At 48.6% G+C, this 19909-nt stretch overlaps 1 protein-coding gene across 1 annotated transcript in view; it reads right to left on the bottom strand.

Moving 5' to 3' along the window:
• FAM120B (family with sequence similarity 120 member B) overlaps positions 1 to 19909 on the bottom strand; it is a gene marked incomplete at its 5' end in the record, with an annotated part of 83507 nt that overhangs the window by 41605 nt on the left and 21993 nt on the right. The window contains 3 exons of the mRNA XM_079716508.1: positions 522 to 728; positions 14270 to 14362; positions 18268 to 18440. Coding sequence (XP_079572634.1) covers positions 522 to 728; positions 14270 to 14362; positions 18268 to 18440 — 473 coding nt within the window. The remainder of the gene's footprint in view (positions 1 to 521; positions 729 to 14269; positions 14363 to 18267; positions 18441 to 19909) is intronic.

The raw sequence follows: 19909 nt of genomic DNA, 5'->3' as shown, positions 1-19909 counted from the left end.
TTACAAAGCCAGAACAGCAGCCAGTGACCCCAACTAAACTGTTAGCCTTCAGGGAATATTTTCAAGTAACAAATCATCACCACTCCTATCGAATTACTCTGATGTCTGCAGAGGCAGCTCTGCAGGGAACGTGCATTCTTAATTCAAAAAGGGGAAAAGGAGCGAAAGCACTCGAAAACTTAAAATGTGTAAGACTGGGTGGGATGCTGCTCGCCCACCTCCTCACAGGTTCTGGTAGAAGCTTCAGCAACGCTGACCCTGAGGCCTGAGGCACAACCACAACGGAGGAGGCCACCGGCACCAGCAGGCTCACCGACTTCTGGGTCAATTTCAAAGCCTGGGATCTGTGGATCCTCAGAGCGGACTTCTGGGGTCTGTTCCTAAAGTAAAGTGACCGTGAGGACAGACAGTGCTGCGGACCCTTTTGACCTCCAGCTGAGGACTCTTGAGTTTTCATGATGCATTTGAGCAACTGATTTCAAACCTACTTTTTCTAAGCGTAAAGAAAACTGTGAACTCACGTGTTGCTCCACAAGCGCCTCTGCTGTGTACCCTTTCTCAGACTGCAGGTACTTCTGATGAAACAGCTTCCCGTCGAACAAATTCCAGGGCATGAAGTCCGACGTCTTCCAGGGGAAGCCGCAGGCACTGTTGACCAGCACCAGGGTGGTGAGGCCGCGGACCAGGAGGGTACCCAGCTGCACGGCCCTGGGGTCGACGTGGTCAAGCTGTGGAGACAAGACGCACAGAGAAGGTGAGGAGGCGCCCGCCACTCGGGCAGAGAACCAGAGCCACTGCGCCCTCGGGGTGCGACCTGCTCCGCACACAGCGACACCCTTGGAGCTGCAAAGGTCAAAGCTCTGATCTGCCAGGAAGGTGACAGGATCTCAGCCTCGGGCCTACTGGGCAAAGGCAAACTAAGAGAAGCCAAGACAGGGTCATTTTAGACACTGATGAGTCACCGCATCTTTAAAAATCACACTGAGTTCTGTGAACATTATTAGATATGTTTTACATGAATGTCTATCATTTAAGAATAAAATAAATGGCTTATTACTGCATAGGGTTGATGGTCTGTTACTTCTTACAAATTAAGGTCACACCCATACAAAATATTTATTGTGCTGTCAAACCTCCTTCCTGTTCTTGGACGCAGCAGGGGCTCCGTTTGGTGAGAACCTGCAGAGACACCCTTCACCTTCAATCGCTCGTGTTTCTGGAATTCGTGGCCTGTGCTGACCACACACAGTGAACTGACAGCCAGCAACTGTCCACGGGGTTTTGTTAACAAGGGAAGTTCAACTCAGTCTGTCGGCATTGGGTGGATCTGTGTTGCTCAAAGTAAACAGCAGCGATTTTAAATGTCATTACGTATCTCACAGAGTTTACAAAATTGAAGTAAACCAGGAAAAGGGACAGATGTTCATGCCCTTTCTTTTTCTTTTTTTTTTTTTTTTTCTCGGTACGCGGGCCTCTCACTGTTGTGGCCTCTCCCGTTGCGGAGCACAGGCCCCGGAGGCGCAGACTCAGCAGCCATGGCTCAAGGGGGCCCAGCCGCTCAGCGGCATGTGGGATCCTCCCGGACTGGGGCACGAACCCGTGTCCCCTGCATCGGCAGGCGGACTCTCAACCGCTGCGCCACCAGGGAAGCCCCATGCCCTTTCTAAGTCAGGTCTCACCTCCGTTACTGAGAGAAGCGTGGTCGTGACCCTCACGTCTCTCTGCCTGCGCCCTCACCAGGCTATCTGCCCCTCGCTGTCTCCCTGATTTCAGTCGTCGAGCCCTCGCCCTATGCACCCACGCACACGGGGTACTGTCTGTCTAGAGCCGCACTGTCCACGCCAGCAGCTGGGGCCCTGGGTGAGGTTTGAATTTAAGTGCAGTAAGATCAAATGCTCCATTTCTCAGATGCACCACCCCACTTCAAGTGCTCGGGGGCCCGAGTGGCAGTGTCAGTTGGCTCCTTCCCGCCTGCCCACCGCTGGACCTTCTCCACCTCCCGCATTCCCCTCTTTGCAAAGCACCCAGCCCCGAGGCTGCACTGCAGGCCGCATGGGTCAGGGCAGGTCTCAACCCCAGGTCAGCGCACCCACCATGGCTGCTCAAGGTCAGGTGAACTGACGCAGCGGCTGTGTATTTTCTGAGTATTGGGGGCAGTTCTCTCATGAAGCACATTTTCCAGTAATGGAGTCAGTTTCTGTTCATCTCTCTGACACCTGTCTGTTTTAAAGTAAATTTTAAATGAAGTATACCACTCCGCAAAGCACAGATCCTACGTGCGCCACTTGAATTCTCAAACAAACCAGGCAACCAACACCTGGGCCACAAAGCAAATGTCACTAGGACCACAGAAGCCCCTCTGCCCCTCCCTGTCACACCCACTGTCCCCAGAGGTAGCGCTAACCGACTCCTCAAAGCAGGAACAGGCTTGCTCGCCAGTGAGCTGACGGAACCGGCTCCGGAAGTGAAGTGCACACACGGCTCCGGCTTCCCCGGGCTGACGATGCTGGGGTTTCCCCAGGCCGTTCACCCCTCCATGCTGTCACACGCCACTGTATGCGGGGCTGACTGGGGATGCTGAGCCTATAAACCACTCTGCGGACAACGGGCATCTTTAAACCGTGAGCCTTCTTCCAGCCCAGGAGCGCATCCTGTCAGCAATGCTTTATGGTTGCCAGTGTGGAGACCTGGCCCAGCTGTTGATTTTTCCTAAGTATTTCATATTTTTTCTTTGATGTTAGTGTAAACACAAAAAATGCTGGGGTTATTTTTACTTGTGATTGTTTCTGTAGAATATCCCTGGATTGTGTATGCTGACTCTGCACCAGTCCCTGTTACATTTGCTTAGTAATTCTAATGGTTGCCCTGTAGATCTGGATTTTCCATATACACAATCACGCCACCTGTCAATAGTGATAGCTTTATTCTTTTCTTCCAGTGTAAGGGAAGTGGTGAAAGAAGGCACCCCTGACTCACTCCCACCAGAGTGGAAAAACTTCCACTGTTTTACCATCAGGTCTGATTTCTGTTGTAGATACTCTTTGTTGGATTAAGGAAACTCCCTTCCAGTCCTGGTCTGCTGAGACTTTTTACGACAAACAAGTACTGAATTCAGCCGAATACTTTCTCTGCATCATGCGTGGTACTAACGAAGTGAATCACACCGGTTTTCAAATATTAAACCAAGTCTGCGTTCCAAAAATAAACAGTTGGTTGTGCTGAAGCAGCAGAAGATTTTCACAGGCTGCAGAATCAAAATCTGAGGTTATCTTCCAGCAACAGAGAAAGTCACATAGCAACTCTTCTTCTTCCCCAAAGAACTGGAATTTAGGGAACAAGTCAGTGCGGCAGAAGGCTGACCCTGAATCCGGACTCAGAGTTGCTGGTGAGCATGGACTGATTCCATGTGGCTAAGGTATGGCCTTACCAATAAAAGTCATAAATAAAGCGGCCCGTATTTTGGAAATAGGATTCAAGGTGCTTTGGAATGAAGACAAGGAGGAGCTGAGCCCTGAGCGCTTCCTGCTGAGGTGATGGAGCATCTAATGGGGACACAGAAACCAGAAAGACCAGTTCTAACGCTGCAAAGCCTCACAGTCAATATTTTAACAGTAAACAGCTCAACTGTGTGGTGTTTATATGCTAAGGTATTAGCAGTTATGTATACATGGAGGCCAAAACCCCCAAGTCAGCCGATGCTCCGTTTCAGGCATTGCTTCACCAGAGCGACTGTCCTAAAACTAGGTGGAAATCCAGACACAGCGAGGAGAGCGCTGCAGACTCGTTACCACTCACCAGAAAACAAAACAAAAGCAAACTCTGAGTTTCTATGGTCTGAAAGGCCGGTTGGACTCAGGAGTTCTGCACCTAAGTTCTCTGTGGCTACAGGCAGGCACAACTGTACAACACAAGCCCAAGGAGGCCGCCTGAACCTTGCCGGGCAGGCACACGAGGAACAGAGGGGCTGGTCCGGCTTTTCCTAACATCCGGCTGCTCCTCAGCCCTCCTGAGTCAGACAGGGGTCCCGCGGCTTCCGAGAGAGCTTGTTAAAGATGGTTCCTGAGGGCAGAGACCACTGAAAATGGGGCCCACCGTCTGCTGAGATCCTCCCCTGGAGGCTTCTCATGTTGCACTGAGTAACTTACCTGTCCCTTCTCTTAATACTTTTCATTCTCAAAGAAAACCTTCTATTTGCTGAAGGACGCTGTCAAGGACGCCCACCTAAGTGAGTCACACTGCAACCCCCAGGCTCTCCGTCTCCAACAGGCGTGGCACAGGGCTCGAATCCAATACTAACACTCCCCCAGAACCTAGCAGCTTCCCCAGCTTTACCTTCCAACCCTCCCATCTCTGTCCAGTGCTCCCTCCTGCCGTGAAACAAGATGTGATGCTGCTCAGGGGCCAGTGGCTGGTACCTACACATCACCCACACAACCACGGCCCAGGTACCAGAGTCAGCTCAAACCCCCAGGACGGAGAGAGATGCGAGCCAACAGGCAGGTGTGTGAACACGCAGGAGACAGGGAGTCAAGCACGTGACTCGTGATGAGTGTGTCGGGGGAGAAGACGGGAACCACAGGAGCAGGGCTCTGCGTCTGTACGGAGGACGCGGACACTACCTGGCAGGCCCTGGAGAGCCACTCATCTTTAAGTGGAGGATAACACGAGCGCATCTGTCTGACACACAGATAAGCCTGTGACAACACAGCAGGGGTAAGCATGTCAGGTGGGTCACTGCAGGATGGCTGTCCACACAGTGGGTACTTTAAAAATAGCTGCTGGATTTACATGTAAATAAGTGACATGTGAAGGCTGTGTGGGGAAACCTACCATCTTCTGATACTACCTTAGAGGGAAAAAGAAATCAGAGGCAGGGTACCGTTTAACAAGGCACCCAGCAGTAGCGCATCCAGAAACCTCTTCTTTCTCATGACGCACAGGGGCAGGGCTGGGTTCTGGCGAACACAGGGTCACCATGAGAGACAACAGGTGCTGCCCCGAGGGTAACATCGAGGCCTGCGTGGGCAGTCGTTACACGGCTCCTGCCCTCAGCAAGCGAGATAAAAATTCCATTTCTCCTGTACATGTTCTTATCCAATGTCGTTTTTACACCACATCTTTAATCCAGGCAAAAGTAAACTGTGTTGAGATGCACTCCTAGAATTTAAATGGACACTTGCAAGGAACAAAAGGGGAACAGAGTAAAATGAAATAAGTGAGAAACTGGCAAGGGCTGCCTGTCATAGGATTGGGCCAGCTGCAGCACCCTGTAACATCACTAAAATACCCACAATACCCTGTGGAACAACTGCAGGTTTTCTGAACTCACCACACATAGAAACAAAATCTCCACCCGGCCAAAGTGAGTGGGCTTCTCGGGCGTGCTGGGTCCGGCAGGACTGATAGGCCTGCCAACCATAACCTTCTGATCTGCAGCCCCCGAAGGCGCAGGGCATGAGGAGACAGACTCTGAACACACACGTAACTTCCAATTCCATCCTGACCTACACCTAAGGTTCAGAATGGATGACCACAGATAACAAACAGGAAAAACAATTCCTACTAGAGTGCTTTCTGGCTCACAGAAAGGACCCAAGAACAGAGGAAAGAAGAGAACATGCAGCTTGGTCTGAAGTCAAGTTTTCCTTCATGAAAAACTATGTGACAGAGGAAATACCTATGGGAGCAGCACAGCTCACGTACGGCTGGCAGGATGAAGCCTGCTATTCCCACAGTGTTACCACCCGCAATGTCCACTCCACACCGCCTCCTTGGTCCTGACCCCTCTCCAGACTCAGAGCCACCTGAACACATGCAGACGTCCTATGGCTTCAAGGCTGCACTCATCTCCCCCGCCCCGTCACCTCACCTCAGGCAGCTCTTGCAGCCTTGAGTGATCCAGTCAGAAGGAAGGTGGCTCCAGGGTCCACGACCACCATGAGGTCTGCCATTATGTTTACAAGTACAAAACCGCAGAAAGGGCCCAGGACTGAAAGAATGGTAAAAGGCTAATCTGTACAAAAAATGTAGTAAGGTAATTCTAACCATAATTCCACCCTTCTTCCCATTCTTCCTTAAGGCCTTCAGTCACCTAAGACTTTGTGCCATCAATACATGGGGACAGGAAAGGGTAAAACTGCCAAGTTCCGACCTCTGACTTTCAAAAGCCTCACCCCCTGAAAACCTGAAAGACCTCCGATGTGCCCCAGGTGTGAAGAGTCTGAGCCAGAGGAAGGGGCAGGCGCGGGGCAGGAAAGGGAGGGGCCTCGGGTGAGCGGAGCTCAGAGCCCACAGGGGGACCGCCAGCCAGGCAGCCAGCGAGCGCCGCCTCTGGCAGGCGGGGTCCGGGGAAGAAACTCTGTGCAAGGTGTCTGAGCTTTGCTGCCCGGCTGATGTGGGAGGTGAGCAGGCACGGGGGCAGCGGGGCGGGGGAGCCCGGCCCCCACTGGTAGAGCGAGTGGGCACAGTGTCTCGGGGGTGCCCACCCGCTCAACCCTGGGACACGTACCGCAACCAACGGGATGGGGTTTGTGAAAGAAATCACATTGCTGTAGAGAAAGAAACGTGAAACTGAAATTACGTCTGAGGTCCGTCTCTGCTGTAGAAAAACACATTTTATGGGAAAGGCTCTTATTCATGAAGATAAAAAGGACATCTACCAACACCACAGCGGTTTATACAAACATTAAGCAAACTGACAATTATTTGAGCACATACGACACACAAGGGGGCTCCATGGAAGTTATAAACACTCGGCCTGCCCCCTACTCTGCCCCAGGAAGGATGTATTTCAATTCATTTGAACAAATACTAGCTGAGTACCTGCTAAGTTACTCAAAGCATAGGTACCAGAGAATACACAAAGATGAATAAAGCGGAGTCCCCACTCTTGAAGAATCCACAAGCCAAGGAGTTTAAGAACAGTCTGAATGACATGAGAAAGGGGACACGTATCCAGGAGCAGCGTTACAGTAAGAGACCCTCGCTGAGAAAAGGAAGAACATGGTTCTGAAGCAGATCCTGCAACACTGGAAGAGGGATCACACAGCACCTGTGTAAATGCCAAAAACAGGTAACCAGGAGTAACTACAGGTATTTATGTGTTATTAGCAAGTATAGGTAACCAGGAGTAACTACAGGTATTTGCAGAGGAAAGAAGTCACCTTGGTGGTGAGCGCTGGGTCTTGGTGGGCATGGAAAGCTGGGGTCTGTGGAGGGCCTGCTTCACGGGAGCTGGACCGCAACACAGGCACCAGAGCAGACAGAATCAGAGGGCCTGGAAGGCCAGCCTACTTGGAAAAGTGCAGATTCTGAGCGTCAAAATCTTTACCCTGGGGTATGAGTGGCCTGGAAAGGGGAGAACAGAGGCTAGAGACAGTTGCAAAGCCAGAGTGGTGAAGTCTTAATACCTGAATGTTTGTAGTAAGAAGCAGCAAGAAGTTGTAACATCTGCTTATGATTCAAGACAAAAACAGGAGAGGGACGAAAACCCAAATGTGAATAGCTCAGATTCTAAAGTTGGGCAGCTGTGAACGCTGCCAGTCATGCACACATGGACCCCTCCTCTGACCCTGAGCGTCCGTGCACACCAACCAGCTCTCAGGTTTACGCCCAGGGCTGCTGGCCAGCTGTCTGGGAAGGGCAGAGAGCATCTAATCGCAACCACCCGGTTTTGCGGCTCTGATGTGAATGCATCCACAGACAACGTGTGAGCGACTGAGCGTGGCTGTGTCGGGGGTGGGCGCGGGGGAGGCGGGCTGGGTTTGGCCCTCCCTCGCTCTCTCCTGCCCGAGCGCACACCCCGGGTGTCTGGTGGGGGAGAGAGCGACCCTTCTGAACTGTTAAGGGCCCGGGAGGGCGGGCCGAGATCTCTCCCGACTCTCAAGGAGGCGTCCCGCCTGCTGCGTCGCTGCCCTCACACCCACACGTCTTCACTTAACAAGGGCCCCCAGCCCCCTCCCAGGGGCGCAGCCATTCTCCCCAGGCTCCTCTCGCCTGGAGAACCTGTCTGAGCACTGCAGATGGACTCAGGGAGGAGCCGTGACCAGCCCTCACGGCCAGTTCCCTCAAGGGCTCATCAGCCGTGTTCCCCACTGTCCACCTTACGGTCTCTTCACAACGCTCGTGCTCACCCGGAGAGACCACATCTTCTGCACCGAGTACCAGGACGTGTACTATGATACAAACCACGTGAAACTGGGACTGCTGCCACCGCTGGGCACCAGGCCTTCTGGACTCTGGGTTCCAGGCACCCTGAGCCCTCTCACTACCTCTCTTCCCTCCCGAAGTCACTCAACGATGTTCTGCCTGGGAAAAGCATTTGAAAGTCGTAAGCATGCCAGAGAATAAAAATGAGGAAAATATGGAAACCAGGTTTCCTACCCATTCATCTAATTTAATCTGTCTGGAGCACTCATCTCCTGTGTTTACATATCAACTTAAAAAAGTCTACTAAAACTTTCAATAGATTCTATTTCTACTATTCACTCATTCATCCAATTTTGAGCTGCCTGCTAATGAAAGCATTTTTCAATCCTGTGTTTCTGTGGCTGTTTCAGTGATTTAATCAGCAAAGCATATTATTTTGATGTGCTGTAAGAATGTGATCTCAATACGTCCTCAAAGCATTTTGATTTTTGCCTATGGGATTTAAAGTGATTTAGAAACTGAGGATTTAGCAACCAGGGCAGTATTACGTAGAGATCTCTCGATGAAGACGTCTACACCTGCTTTTCACACACGCTGCGTTTGCTCCCCACTTGAGAGGTGCATGGCTGCTGGGGGGATGACATGATGCTGGGGAACCCATGTGGAAAAGAAGCTGTGGCCTCTTAATGTGGCTCCAACGCACTCTGGAGTCTAAGCCCAAGACGCAGGGCTCTGACTGAACTGCCTGTGGTCCCGTGCACTCAGCGCCAAGGCACAGCACGGCCTTCACTATGAAATGTGCTGAGCACTGGACCTTCGACCAGCACCCAACAGGAGGCAGAGAGGGTCCAGCTGTGGACCAGCCCCAGTCGTCACGTGTCCAGTAAATCTTGAAACATCATCACCAGGGCGATGAGATGCTATGCTCACAGCAGACCCCTTGCTAATGTGGTACAGCTCGAACTTCAGAACAGAATTTTCCTTTCCACTAACTCTTATTTCTTTTCCTTTTAGTTCCCCAATCAAAACTGACCAAGAACTTTCCAAGGAGCCCTGGTAGTGCCAGGAAAGGTGCCAGCCACCTCCTGTAAGCTAGGCTTCGGGGTGGCTCAGATAGGTCTCCCCGAGCGCCAGGGGTGGAAGAGGTGAGCCTGGAATTTTCCAGCAGTTGGGGGCCTCCCCCTGGAAGGAGATGGTTTATGGTTTTGTTGGTTTCAGGGACCCAATGCAGCAGAGAGGAACTGACAGGCAAAGAAAGCCCCAGTGTCTCTTTGGCTCATTCCAAAAGAAGAGAGTGAATGCAAATTTAAACCGCGGAGCACCCTGGGGCGGAGCGAAGAGGCTCTGAGAGCACACAGTCTGGCTGGGACGCCAGGCCTGGGCTCCGCTTGGCTCAGTGACAGTAAGCTTCATAGAGGAGTTTACACAACACTCTGGGCACATGCCCAAGTCTGACAAAACCCTGGGGGTGAGCAAGGCAGCTACATGCACCCCTTTTACATTCCTGGACAGGCATACAGGGCGCCCAAGTCAGAGGTACTGCTCACAGGACACAGCAGGAGCCAGGGTTCCTGAGGCCCAGGACTCCTCCCACCACGGCCCGATGGGCAGGATCCAGGAAAGGACGGGGGCAAGTGACCACAGGAACACACACATCATGACATGTGATACCTTACTCGTGATTATTCTCTGGCTGAGGCATCCCTGTCTTAAATGATACAGATAGAAGAATCTAAGAATCCACCCTCCCCCTTTCAAGTCGCTTAAGACAGGGGACTTCACGAGTTACTTATTTGCTATACAATTCAGAATATTACTTAACTGACTCTCCCTGCTAGCCATGCACCTGCATCTCTATCTATACGCATGCACGTGTGTTCACATGGGCTGTACAAACCAAGTATGAAGGGCTTCCCTGGTGGCGCAGTGGTTGAGAGTCCGCCTGCCGATGCAGGGGACACGGGTTCGTGTCCCAGTCCAGGAAGATCCCACAGGCCGCGGAGCGGCTGGGCCCGTGAGCCATGGCCGCTGAGCCTGCGCATCCGGAGCCTGTGCTCCGCAACGGGAGAGGCCACAACAGTGAGAGGCCCGGGTACAGCAAAAAACAAACAAACAAAACAAAAAAACCAAGTATGAAAGGACCACGTGAGCAGACCCCATCCTCTAGAGCTGTAGGCTGAACGCACACGTGGACAGTTACGACGCTGACAGGAAAACTAGCAAGTACGTACCCCGCATTCAGAGAGGACAGAGCAGTGACTGGAGACTGACTGACAGACACACGGCCTGGCCCCACCGCGTGCCCAGCACCCAGGAGACCAGTGTCCTTGGTCACTGACTTCCCTGCTTTATAAAAAAGCCTGTTTTTTTTTTTTTTTAATGCCAAGTAATACTGTTTTTCTTCTTTCTTTTTTTATATTGCTGCAGATTAAGGGTTCCTGTATTCTTTGATTTCATAAATAGCAGACTTCTATGTCTGTAAGTGAATGTGTGTACAGTATATATAGAAAAATGTGATATAATCTTTACAAATATAATCTAATCACCTGGATTTTTTTTTTTTTTTGCGGTACGTGGGCCTCTCACTGTTGTGGCCTCTCCCGTTGCGGAGCACAGGCTCCGGACGCGCAGGCTCAGTGGCCCTGGCTCACGGGCCCAGCCGCTCCGCGGCATGTGGGATCCTCCCGGACCGGGGCACGAACCCGTGTCCCCTGCATCGTCAGGCGGACTCTCAACCACTGCGCCACCAGGGAAGCCCTAATCACCTGGATTTTTAATAAACGTGTAAATACACATATCATTTAAAAGCTATACTGGGCCGCTGGGGCAAGAAAAATAATGCTGGGTAAAAGACTAAGAGAGTATTTTTAAACTTCCCCATGAGCAACGGTGGGCAGGAAGGCCAGGCCCAGCGGCCACGCTGCCCCTTGGCTCCTGTGGAGACGGACCAGGGGCTCCTCAGAATCAGAGCCGAGTCGGAACCTCTCGGCGGGCTCAAAGCCCCTGCCCCCTGGGAACACTTCCCACGGTGGCTCTGGCGTCACGTGTGGAGAGCACATGCCACCCGGTCACAGGCCTCAGAGGAACTGGTGGGGAATGATGGCCGCGCAGGCCCTTTGTGCTGGCAACAGCCGGGACGGGGCGGTGCCTGGTGTGTCTGGACGCAGCAGTCCAAGTGCGGTGCTCCTGCAGGGCCCTTTCCCGAAGGCCTCCCTCCTCCTAGGAACGGGCATTTCTCACAAAAAAGGGCAGAGGCAAGAACAGAGGCTGGGTGTCAGGAGCCCTGATTCTACCTTGGCTCTACCAGTAACAGATGGGTGGGACCACACATCCGTGTTGACAAAGACCCCACAGCCCTGTGCCCTGACCTGGCAGAAAGCAGTGTGGAGTCCCCTTTGTTTTACAAAAGAGGCAAATTAGGTTCTGCTGTACATTCATGAGAACATGTTCCAGGTCACAGAGCTCGCCAGGGACATGGCCCCAGCTCGCTCTGCTGCCCACAGGGCCTCAGTTTCCCCACCTGAACAACAAAACAGGAGCCAGCATGACCTCCAGCTTCCTTTCTCCCCCTGCCTGGCTGTTTGGTTTTCTTAGGAGGGAAGAGGATAGCAGGTGAGGGCCCAGCTCTGGTGCGAGCCGCCAAGCAGCTGCTGAGGGGACGGGCAGGCTGATGGCAGCAAGAGAGGAGACCAGAAGGAAGGCCATGTGGCTGCGGCTACAGCCTTGTATTAACAATTAGTACTAATAGCTCAACATTAACTCTTTAAAATTTTATTTTGCAAACAGAGGAACAGCTAACAGCTACTCATACTCAAGAGTAAAAGGTTGAAAGCATTTCCTCTAAGGTCAGGAACAGGGCCGCTCTTATTCAACACAGTCCTGGAAGTCTTATAGCAATTAGGCAGAAAAAGAAATACAAGGCATCCAGACCAGAAAGAAAGAAGTTAAGCTGTCACCATTTGTGATATAATGTCACATGATAGATAGATAGTAGAAAACGCTAAAGACCCCACCAAAAAAACATTACAACTAATTGAATTCAGTGAGGTTGCAGGAGACAAAATCAACACATAGAAATCTGTTGCATTTCTATACAGTAACAGCAAACTATCAGAAAGAGAAATTAAGAAAACAATCCCATTTACAATTGCATCAAAAAGAATAAAATACCTAGGAATAAATTTAACCAAGGACGTGAAAGGCCTGTACAATAAAAACTATAACACACTAACGAAAGAAATTAAAGATAACACAAATGGAAAGATATACCATGCTCATGGATTGGAAGAATGAATACTGTTAAAATGACCATACTACCCAAGGCAATCTATAGATTCCATGCAATCCAATCAAAATACCAATGGCATTTTTCACAGAAATAGGACAATCCTAAAATGTGTATGGAACAAAAGACCCCAAGTAGCCAAAGCCATCTTGAGAAAGAAGAACAAAGCTGGAGGCATAACACTCCCTAACTTCAGACTGTATCTCAAAGCTACAGTAAACAGAACAGTTAGTACTGGCACAAAAAAAGACACAAAGATCAACAGAACGGAATAGAGAGCCCAGAAAAAAATCCATGCATAAGTGGTCAACAAAGGAGCCAAGGATATACCATGGGGAAAGGACAGTCTCTACAAGTGATATTGGGAAAACTGGACAGTCATATACAAAACAATGAAACTGTATCTACACCATACACAAAGATCAACTCAAAATGGATTAAAGACTTGAACATAAGAGCAGAAACAATAAAACTCCTAGAAAAAAACATAGGCAGTAAGCTCCTTGACATCAGTCTTGGCAATGACTTTTTTGGATTTGACATCCAAAGCACAAGCAGCAAAGGCAAAAATAGACAAGTGAGAATACAGCAAACTAAAATGCTTCTGCAGATTAAAAGACATAAACTACTATGTATAAAATAAATAAGCTACACAGATATATTGTACAACACAGGGAATAAAGCCAATATTTTATAATAACTATAAAAACTATAAATGGAATATAACCTTGAAAACTGTGAATCACTGTGCTGTATACCTGTAACATATACTATTGTACATCAACTATACCGAAAAAAAAGGAAAAAAAGCTTCTGCACAGCAAAGGAAACCATCAACAAAATGAAAAGGTAACCTACTGAATGGGAGAAATTATTTGCAAATCATATATCTGACAAGGGGTTAATATTCAAAATATATAAATAACTCATACAACTCAACAGCAAAAAACCAAAACAATCTGATTAAAAAATGGGCAGCAGGATCTGAATAGACATTTTTCCAAAGAACACATACAGATGGCCAACAGGGACATGAAAAGGTGCTCAACATCACTAATCATCAGGGAAATGCAAATCAAAACCACAATGAGATATCACCTCATAACTGTTAGAATGGCCATCATCAAAAAGACAAGAAATAACAAATGCTGGAGAGGGTGTGGAAGAAAGGGAACCTTTATGCACCGTTGGTGGGAACGTAAATTGGTGCAGCCACTCTGAAAAGCAGCATGGAGGCTCTTAAAAATTAAAAACAGAACTACTATATGATCCAGCAATTCCACTTCTGGGTATTTATCAGAAAAAAATAAAAATACTATCTCGAGGAGATCTGCACCCCTATGTTCACTGCAGCACTATTTACAACAGCCAAGACACGCAAACAACCTAAGTGTAAGTGTCCACCGATGAGTGCAATGGATAAAGAAACTGTTATACACACACACATACATACACACACACACAATGGAATATTATTCAGCCGTAAAAAAGAATGAAATCTTGTCATTTGTGACAACATGGACTGAGGGCATGACGCTAAGTGAAATAAATCAGAGGAAGACAAATGACATATGATTTCACTTCTATGTGGAATCTTAAAACAAAACAAAACAAAAACAAACTGACAGACACAGAGAACAGATTGGTGGTCGCCAGAGGCGGGGTAGGACGTGGGCCAAATGGGTCAAGGGGTTCAGAAGGTAAACATTTCCAGTTACAAAATAAATAAGTCATGGGGAGCGTTCCTGTAAAACACGAACTAAATGTAAAGACGGCTGGCAAGTGTGCCACCCCTGTGGTCAGGCGGGCCACCCTCAGAGGTGTGACGGTCAGTACCTGCAAGTCTGCAAGCTCCATGGTGGTCTTTCCTTCGAGGCACAGGGCCTGCGCAATGAAGGCGTGCAGGTCCTCCAGACAGAGGGTGTCCACCTGCGTGGGAGAGAGAGCCAGCGTCAGCCCCAGGAAAACCAGCTCTGACCAAATACACGCATGGGACACATGCATGTGCACATACACACATACACTTGTACACACACACACACACACACAGGCAGCAGAAGAGACGCCAGTGGAGGTGAGCAGGGTCTTTTCTCCTACCACCCACAGTCCCTGGTGTGAAAATCTCCACGACACCTAGGGCCAAGCTGGACAGGGGAGCCTGTTACTCACTAGCAAGGCAGAATGCTCCAGAATGCCTGGGGAAAGCCTGAGCTATGACCAAGTCTAAGTCTTGGAGCAACACAGGTCATCAAGTTTTGACACAAATTTCCAGAACGGACAATTCAGGGGGTTGCAGACTGAGAGCACCCGCAGCTGGCCTGAGCCAGAGTGATCAGAGCTGCGATAAACACCCACCCTTGCCAGCCCCAGACGTCAACTGTGTCCTCAGATGGCAGTTTAAAGGAAACCAGGATTCCCCAGATATGAGTCCCTTCCCATCCTTTGTGGAATCAAAGAGTTTTACCAAAGTGTGAGTGAGAAGCAAGGAGAGACAGAGACATGGAGAAAGAGACAGACCCTGGAAAGGAGGAGGGGATGGAGATCAAAGACAGCACCAGGCCCGGCGATCGGCAACACCTCTGCACCCTCCTCACAGGGTCACGAGGCTCAGCCACGAAATGCCACACTGGTCCCGCCACTATCCATTCCCATGTTTACTCCAAAATAGTTTTTGCCTTTGAATAAATGCCAGCTGTAATTATTTCAGGGAAAAAACAAGAAATCTACAAATGTGCAGCACTCGTGACCAAGAGAAAAGATCCCAATCCACAGAAGCAAGACCAAGCAGAAAGTATTTTTTTTTAAACCCATAAACCCTCACCTCTCTGTGCTTAGACAGGTTTGTAGGCATACAGTTAGTTCTACTTCTTGCCATTAGCAACTTTTGCAGAAGGTTGATTTTAAAAGACACAACCTATGAGAAAGGAATAACTCTTTCATGTCCTGTTTTTTTCAGTTAACCTATTTCATACTCTGCCACCACCTTTGTAATGAACAAATCTATAACATATCAGAAGAGGCAAGAGTCTTCGTAATACCAATTTTTTAGAATTTCTCATAATGGATATTATTATTACAAAGTATTTGCTCTAGTGTACATTATAAAAAATATGTAAACTTTCTATGATGCAAAACACTTGCAGAAATGCTTCTCAGATAAGCCTCTGATAAAAAATGCTGCTCAGGGCTTCCCTGGTGGCGCAGTGGTTGAGAATCTGCCTGCCGATGCAGGGGACATGGGTTCGTGACCCGGTCCAGGAGGATCCCACATGCCGCGGAGCGGTTGGGCCCGTGAGCCATGGCCGCTGAGCCTGCACGTCCGGAGCCTGTGCTCCACAACGGCAGAGGCCCCAACAGTGAGAGGCCCGCGTACCGCGCAAAAAAAAAAAAAATAAATAAATAAAAAATGCTGCTCACTTGGAGGTACGAATCCAAGTGAACAAAAGAGAGGGTTTTGTTTCTCTACAGGTTCTGTACACTGAACAGTATGTAGTTAACCCGTATGGCACATCAAAACATCTAATTTAAGCTTCACTATATAAAAGTACAGTATTTTTTTAAAATTACATTTTTAGTCTTATTAATCCTGAGAGAACAGTTATCCCTGTGAATAATAACACAGTACAGTACCTTTTAATCTGGGGGACAACGCTGATGTGTCAATTTGTTTTCTAGCTTTAAAAAGTTCCAATTTGAATGTGTCCCTGCAAGTCAAACCAACACTGAGTCTATCTCATGCTGACTTACTTACACTAAAGAGATTTTCACTGAAAAGGTAGTTACTAGTTGAAAGAAGGTAAAAGTAGAAGTTTTCCTCCTGATGCTTGTCTTGCTTCAGGTTTACATAAATATGAGATGTAAAGTGACTGTTCTGTGATTTAGAATATTTTTCCTGTTGGAAGTGGATTTTCATAACTAACGATCACTTGCACAGCTGACAAGAAAGCAGAGCTGTATCAGGTGACCGTGAATGGGTTCAAGGACCTATCTCTACTGCTGGAAAAAATAATGCAAAACGTAGTCCTAGGAGTGCTAACACATGGCATCACTATCCGTCTGTTCACAAGGAGTACTGAGAAGAAAACCACTGATCTTTCTGGAGGAGAAAACTCAGCTATCGGTCATCTACCACTTCCCAATTCCCTCTATGGGTCCACCTTAGCCGCCTGTAGATTCATAAACAATGGACAGAAAATATTAACTGATAATACACGCATGTACATTTAGTAAAAATATAAAAAGAAATATATTTTTACATTTAAATACTAAATAATCCTGCCATCATTTATTGATTTACACTTTGCTGAGTCTGGTGCAAATAAAGGAAAGTTCTACTCAAAAGTACAGTTGAGGGCTTCCCTGGTGGCGCAGTGGTTGAGAGTCCGCCTGCCGATGCAGGGGACACGGGTTCGTGCCCCGGTCCAGGAAGATCCCACATGCCGTGGAGCAGCTGGGCCCGTGAGCCATGGCCGCTGAGCCTGCGCGTCCGGAGCCTGTGCTCCACAACGGGAGAGGCCACAGCAGTGAGAGGCCCGCGTACCGCAAACAAACAAACAAACAAACAAAAACTACAGTTGATACTGGTGCATGTGAAACCAATAAAGAAGCAATAAAATCTCTAAGGGTGATTTAACTATATATACCACGTTCGTACAAAATGCAAAATACAGGACTAGCTATAAAATGGCAGAGGACTTTTAGAAAGGAAAAATCAGTGTATGATTCCCCTGAAATGTAATTCTACCATAAGTTTCTTAAAGACAATCAATGATTCCTAAAGTGAATTCAGGTTTGAAAAACAGAAACATAATTTTCTATTCCAGACAAATGAAAACTTGATGGTTATGGCAAAGCAGACGCAGACCTATCACCTACGGAGACCAGAGGAGGGAACAGCTGCTGGGGATCAGGAAAGCTGGTGAGAAGGTCTACATGGCTAAAGAAACAGACACTTGATGGCAAAGGACTTTTACAAACAGTTCAGCTGGAGAAGGGAAGCAGGAGATGGAATGTATTTAAGCTCTTCTTTTGTTGAGGCGTCCCAACATTATCATGCACGTGGAAACTAATAAAAGGTGAATGTTTTCAGTGGCCCTTGTAAGCTCCCTGCATGAACTAACGAACCGCACGAACGAGGACCTGGCGGCGCCTCCCTGCGCGTGGCTGTGGCCTTCTCCACCCCGCGCGTGGCCCAGCTCCGCGGGTGGGGGTGGCTGACAGCGACAACCACCCTGGTGGGCTTTTCTCTGGGCACCTGTGCAGGACACTTCTCGCCTTCTACAGAACGCCTGGCCAGTAGCCTCAGGAAGAAGGTGTGACCCCGTTCATAGGTTGAAAAGCGAACATTTGTTAGATGACTTAGGAAAGTTGAAGTAGTCTCCCTCGGTAGCTCTGTGCTTCTGGGAAGAGCTGTGACTCCAGCCAGGTCAGCCGGACTGCAGCGCTGGACCTTCTCACTATTACATGAAACCCCACCAACAGGAACCACCACCCACATAGGAACACAAAACAGTCCAGAGCCCAAAAAGCTCGGCAAGCGTGAGCTAAGTGCAACACGGTTCCTGCACGGGTCAGACGCCTCACGCCTGTATCACACTTAGGTGCAGGGCCCACCTCTAAGTCCAGCAGCAGACGGGGCTTCTCAAATGTACGCCCACACAGAACCCTTACTTGAGTCCGAGCGTTTCGAAGGACTGGAGTTTATGGAACAGACACTGGGCAGAGATGGTGCAGGGGACCAGCCCACGGCTACATCCCAGAGCAACACACCCCACGAAAGGCGAGGGCCAGGAGTGAGGGGTGACAGCAGCAGCTTCGACAGGAAAGGAGGTTACCTGCACAAAGAGGTAGATCAGGAGGCAGCACAGCGCCTGAAAGGGGCTCTCGACCACCTGCAGCTCTTCTCGCGAGGAGGAAAGGTCAAAACAGGCCAGGAGTGTGTCCAAGCGTTGGGCCTCTAGTCCTGCCTCTTGGCTCAGCCACAGTAGCTTCAAACTAGGCGTTCCCCCTGTTAGAGGAAAGTCCATTTACCGTTATTCTTTGCACTAGCAGGTTATAACACGCGTCTGCAGAACTACAATAAAGGAATAAAGGGCACTAACCTCTTCCCTTCCCAATATCCGTGGGCTGTAAAGTGTAAAGTGACTGGAAATAAACATGAACAGAACTTTCTGGTTTAAACAAGCAGAAACCCTAAAAGGTCAGCATATATGTATTTCATTGAAACCAGTCTTCTTTTTTTAAATGGCTACATTGTGGGGGAAGAGGGCTTTTTCCTACCTGTGTTGCTCGCTGTACTGTCTTAGGGCGTGAGACACAGCACAGCTGCGATGGGGTGCTTGGTGGAAACACCACCGATTTGCTGTTAGTTTGCTGTTATTTCCCCAGACTAGTGGTTTTCAAACTTCAGCGTGCAAAAGAACCAGCTGCCAAAATTGTAAAAAATACATTTCCTGGGGTCTGTATGCAGAAATTCTGCTTTGCTAGGTAAAGTACCTGGGAGTCTGCACTGAACAAACTAGAGACTGGGATAAGCAGGGCACCTGTGGGCTCCATGCTTTGGAAAGCACATCCCTAGAACTATTAAACAGAAATTCCTAAAATATTAAAATTCTACTAAATTTGTGTTTTATTCCTACATTTCATATATATGTTTCAATTATTAAAATCAAAGAAAAGAAAACCTTCTCACTCATTTACCCAAGTCGCCGCCAATGGCAGCACGAGTCTGGAGGAAGACACAGCAGCCCCGCTCCTTCTGCCCCGAGGGGCCAGGCCTGGGCTGGGCCAAGGCTTGCCAAGAGCAGCAGCTGTGACTTTCTGTAGGTCCCGTGGCTGCAAGGCATCCTCAAGTGCAAGGACGGCTGGCCCTAACCATCCCACAGGTTCACTAAGAAACAAAACTCACTAACCAAATGGCATCAGAATTAAGTGACTCAAAAAAGGAAGTTCTTCCCCTTCTCTGTTTATGCTTCTCACAATGTCATTCAATATTCTCAGGTGTGTATTTCCCACCATCAGAAGTGAAACAGCCCAGCAAAAGTCACTTGCATTTCTGATATGGCTGAAGTGTTCCCTCCTCCCCAAAATACCTTTTCATTATTTATTAAATCATCTTTTCCCTTGGAAGAAAGAAAATGAAGGTAATTTTGTTTTGGCAAAAACAATGGCACTAGTTTTTAAGATAGAAATATTATTCCAAGAGAATCACAGGGTCAGCTATTACTTCTTAGAAACACACTTTTCTGGAAAACAATCATCTTGCAGGGGTCTGCAAATAGCAGCCTGTGGGCAAAATCCAGCTCATTGTCAGTTTTTGTACAACCCATAAGCTATTAATGACTTTCACATTTTTAAATAGTTGAAAATAGCAAAGTAAAAATATTTCACAATATGAGAAAATTGTGTAACTCTGCCAGAAAAGATCAAGGGTAGCCCTTACACTTTACCCAGAGTTCCATGGGCAGCTGAGATGTT

The sequence above is a fragment of the Hyperoodon ampullatus genome (genome assembly GCF_949752795.1).
Source record: "Hyperoodon ampullatus genome assembly, chromosome: 12".
Taxonomy (NCBI): Eukaryota; Metazoa; Chordata; class Mammalia; order Artiodactyla; family Ziphiidae; genus Hyperoodon; species Hyperoodon ampullatus.
This window is presented reverse-complemented; position numbering and strand designations above follow the sequence as displayed.